This window comes from Olea europaea, chromosome 3, assembly GCF_002742605.1.
Source record: "Olea europaea var. sylvestris chromosome 3, O_europaea_v1, whole genome shotgun sequence".
Taxonomy (NCBI): Eukaryota; Viridiplantae; Streptophyta; class Magnoliopsida; order Lamiales; family Oleaceae; genus Olea; species Olea europaea.
Genome location: NC_036239.1, coordinates 21,159,630 through 21,164,316, shown reverse-complemented (window position 1 = coordinate 21,164,316; position 4,687 = coordinate 21,159,630). Strand labels below are relative to the sequence as shown.

General features: G+C 35.2%; 1 protein-coding gene across 1 annotated transcript; it reads right to left on the bottom strand.

Moving 5' to 3' along the window:
* Nucleotides 1-3,244: 3,244 nt before the first annotated feature.
* On the bottom strand, nt 3,245-3,904 carry LOC111379876. The gene has a single exon (XM_023003317.1). The coding sequence runs from the start codon at nt 3,902-3,904 to the stop codon at nt 3,245-3,247; it is 660 nt and encodes a 219-aa protein (XP_022859085.1).
* Between the last annotated feature and the right edge of the window lie 783 nt (nt 3,905-4,687).

The window sequence follows — 4,687 nt, the reverse complement described above, 5'->3', positions numbered from 1 at the left end:
TTAGTTATCCATCATATCATTTGTACATCTCTTCCTTAATAATGATATTTGTATCCACACGGACTATGTGCCTAAAAACTTTGAAATCCATGAAAAATTTTATGCTCGATCAACTTATAAATTTAAAAAAACTTTACCACCTACACTCTAAAGAAGTGCTTTGATCGATTGACCTTGCACAGCACCCAAATAGTCTTTTAACTTTACGTTATAAAGTGTTACACTTATTTATTAAATTCTAATACATATAATGTTGTTTAAAAAAATAAAAACTTAGTTGATAAAAGTTGAGTTATGATGTCTCTTGACTTGTCATGAGCTCGAAATCAGAAAGTTATTTCAGGGGTATAGATTGATAACCCAAATTAGTACACTTATCTTTTTGAAAATACAAAATGTTAGTCAACAACAATAGGGCACAACAATATTTTTTCCATGTGCAATGAACAACTTATATGACTTTCACATAGTGCTTTTGTTAAGAATATATTTATAGACGGTTTAAATTATAAATAGATAAAAATAAGTAATATATATTTCATAATTCACATAAGACGCATATCTTCTTGGCTGAGCTCACTAAGCTAGCTTATGCAAAACTTGACACGATTTGCCTGGGGGCAAGCAGCTCACCAAGCCCAATGTTAATTTTTTGGTTAGTTTTCTAAAGGAAATAATAGAAAAAATTAATTTATCAAGACTCTCGTAAATTACGCCTAGTTCCCTTCTATATCATGACTTATTTTAGTACAAAATCGACATCCCAAATTAAAAAATTCAGATGGTATTCTGCGTTCTCACCGTGAAAACCTATTTCGGCTGTCGACGATAACGAAGCAGGTAACAGTTATCACTAATTTCGATGAGAAATCTCACAATCTCACCCGCGATGGAAACGTCGAGTTACATACTCCGGAATTGTGTTCGGTAAATCGAATACAATCGTCGGAGACAAGAATAATCATTGAATTTCAAACTACGATTATCAATTTAGTAATACAATCATATTTGCAGCAGAAGAAATCTAACATTAGTCGCAGAAGTCCTGATCATCGCTGAAAATAGAGTACAGGTACATGTTTCGACATATAATCTGATATCTGACTATGTGATCAATGTGCATATTGTATGTAATGTGAAGGCCACATATAAGACGTGTGATGAATGTTTCTCAACAATATTGAAAATCATATTCTCCGTGATTGACTTTTTGAAGAATGTGACCTGAGTCACTCAGTATATGGAACTACTGCGCATAATCTGAGTGAGATAATTGTGTTACATGATCTATGACCCATGTAATATGCAGTCATATTCATTCTTACATGACGTACTTCCAAAAATGTGACCTGAATGAAAACACTCGTATAATTAAATGCACGTTGTATATGTGACTAATGCGCATGCTTCGTGTATGTGAATTGTGATGCCTAACTTGTGATTTATGTTTCTACCATGCATTCACTTGTGACTTTGTGAAAAACGTGCATGCCTATTATTTTAGGAGTTCATACACAAATTGTGTCAACCGTTACACTTTCATCAATAGACCACTAACAAATGTAAATTTAATTTGCAGAAATGGTGTACTTGCACGTGTGCATGTTGCATGCATTTCAAACTTCTTTGGCGTTGGTAGGTCGAAATTGCAGATATGTAAACCTTGTGGACATAGTTATAAAGGAGTTCGATTTGGATCCTACATAGGTAGCAGTCTCAATGAAATACATACTGAATGAAGATTTGCCTTCAATTAGAATCAGAAATGACAGCAATGTGCTCTTTTACATCATGCTAAAGGATATGGAGCGCGAACCTACTAAATACCCATTAATCATTGATGTTGCGGAGGCAAAAGTAGATAAACCATCTATCACACTGCCAGTTAATCCATATGTTGTAGGTGAGTTATGTGCATTGCAGGATATGACATCAGACATCTGCGAAGCAGCAATTGAAAATGTAGGTCACATTTATAACAACAAAATCACATTGTTTATGTTGCAGATGTTAGAAAGGTCGAAGAATGAAGGGTCTTCTGTGATAAAGATATTTTAAAGTTAAGCCTGTCACTTTTTGCCATACAGAATATGTAACGCCCCAATTTTTTTTATTAAGCATAAACACGGGAACGTTACGAAAACTCATTTTTCTTTAATTAAAAAAATGCGGAACTATATAAAATTCTTCAATAAACAAATAATTGTAACGTTTAAATTAAAATTATTGAAAGCGTATCTAACCATAAACATAACGACGTTCCAAAATTCCTTCCTCTACTCTGTGAATGATTTATTGACCGACAGTGATAGTTGATGTATGACAAATATCTGTTTTCACACACTCTTTCCTCTTTCTCTCTCTCTCTCTCTCTTTCTTTCTTCTCTCTCTTTCACGTGTGAATATTTTTTGGTGTGGTAAAATATGAAATCCTTGCCTAGTATTTATAGGTGTAGGCTAGAGTAGTAGATAAACCAAAACTTTGATTTGATAAAGTCAAATCCAATGTGGCACGTATCATAAAAAAATTGTACTTTATCATTATTTTATTTCATCTAAAAGAACTACCATTCCTATCCAATAAAAATGTGGTAGTCAATCAATCAAATTCAAAATGGGTTAAAACTATATAAAATTGTATTTATCTTGTTTTCTTTCAATTGGGTATAACTTAATACGTTCTTATCCAAAATAACTTTTCTCGAGTCATAGACTTCTAATTAATTACGACCTTCGAAATGAGTCTAATATTGATATACATATCATTACTTTATCAAAATCCAATTATTTGACCCCAAATATATAATATATTAATATTTATTTCACCTTAATCCCTCACTTTCAAAATAATATAATAATTTATTTATTTTCTTAAAAAAATTTTCGGAATGTTACAATTTCACCCCCTTAAAATAATTTCGTCCTCGAAATTACCTGCGTTCGGGTCCTCTGTTGTCCGTTCCTGGGCTAAAGCAAAAACTCGGGCCTTTCCCTTCTTTTTTTGTTCATCATTCTTCTTCAAGGGGTCTTCTTTGCAATTTTTGGAAATATGCCCTGTTTTACCGCATCGATAGCACACATGCTTCCCAAACAAACATTCACCACTATGCATTTTATTGCACTTTGGACATGGTGAAATGGCTTGTCCAAAACTTGATCCAAAATTAACCTTTTTGCTCTGTCCCTCTCCCTTCCCTTCATTGGACCCATTCCACTTTTTCTTTCCTGATAACTTGGCCCCTTGCTAGGGAATTTGATCTATTTCCAACCTATTTGAGATTGCTTGGGCAGTTTGCAAAACGTGCCTATAAGTGGTGAATTGGTGGGATGCCATTATTCCACCAATCTCAGGACGCAATCCAAGTTCGAACCTCCTTGCTTTCTTTGCTTCAGTATCCACTAGGTGTGGTGCATATCTTGAGAGTTGTTCGAATTTTCCTTCATATTCTTCAAGTTTCGTCTTTCCTTGTCTGAGTTGAAGGAATTCTGTCTCCTTGCGATCCCTCAGGGCTTGTGGGAAGTATTTTCCCATCATTTCCTCCTTAAATTGCGTCCAAGTCAGAGCACGTTGTTGTGCTTCTGTTCTAGTGCGAGATGCTGACTCCCACCAATGGCCTGCCGCGTCAACCAACATAAATTCTGCACATAACACCTTTTGAGCATCAGTGCAAGATAGATGTTTGAAGATTCGCTCCATTCCTCTTATCCATTCTTCAACTGCTAGTGGGTCTGCCTTGCCATCGAAGGTTGGGGGTTTGTAGCGACGGAACTGTTCCACGATTGAGCTGGTGTTGTTAGCGTTTGTACCACGAGGACCACCCTGTGCTTGTTGCCTACCCAAATCTTGTACCGCCCTTAGCAAATCTCTGGTGATCGTACCTTGATTTTGTTGTTGTTTCGACATTTTCTTAACACAAATAAAATTTTAATTTAGGGAAAAAAAATTGGTAAAACACTTCTAATATTTTTGTAACAACGAAGAATTTAATATAATTTCCAAATCCTTAAATAAAAAAAAAATTTGCTCTTCAAAAAATCAAATGAATAAATAAATAATCCAACTTTTCCTAAGCAAATAAATAAAACTTATCCCTAATCTAGAATCTTCTTTTTATGCCGTCTCATCATCCGAAGTAATGCATGACTCGGGCTCGGAATCCATAACCAAATCAATGAAATTTTGTGGTTGGACTTCCTGTTCAGGGTCTTCTGGCTCTGGTTCGATCTCCTCCTCTGGGTCTTCTTCCGGCTCTGGCTCCGGTTCGGGTTCGGGCGCTGGTGCTTGTTGTCTATGGTTCCATAAAATCGTGATATCTTCACAGTATCCTTTAAAATCAATCTTATCCCAATCTTCTTCCAAATATAAATCATAATCCATGTCCCTCACGAAATAAGCCACGTCTCTCCATTGAGGTCGCATAGTGCTTATAAGGTGATATATCGAAAGGATTGTCCCCTCATTATATCCAAATGACCTTGCTCGCTCCCACTTAGAAAGGAAATCTTCAACATGTTCAACAAAAGTTCTCTCCCATCTCACTTCATAATTTATGTAGTTCTCAATGGCCATTTCAGCACGCTGGAGGTACGTTGGGCTATTCCTAGTCATCCTAATCACATGACAACATAATTTTAATTATGCCTAACTTTGCATTATCAATATTATTATTATTATTTTTATTCTCAA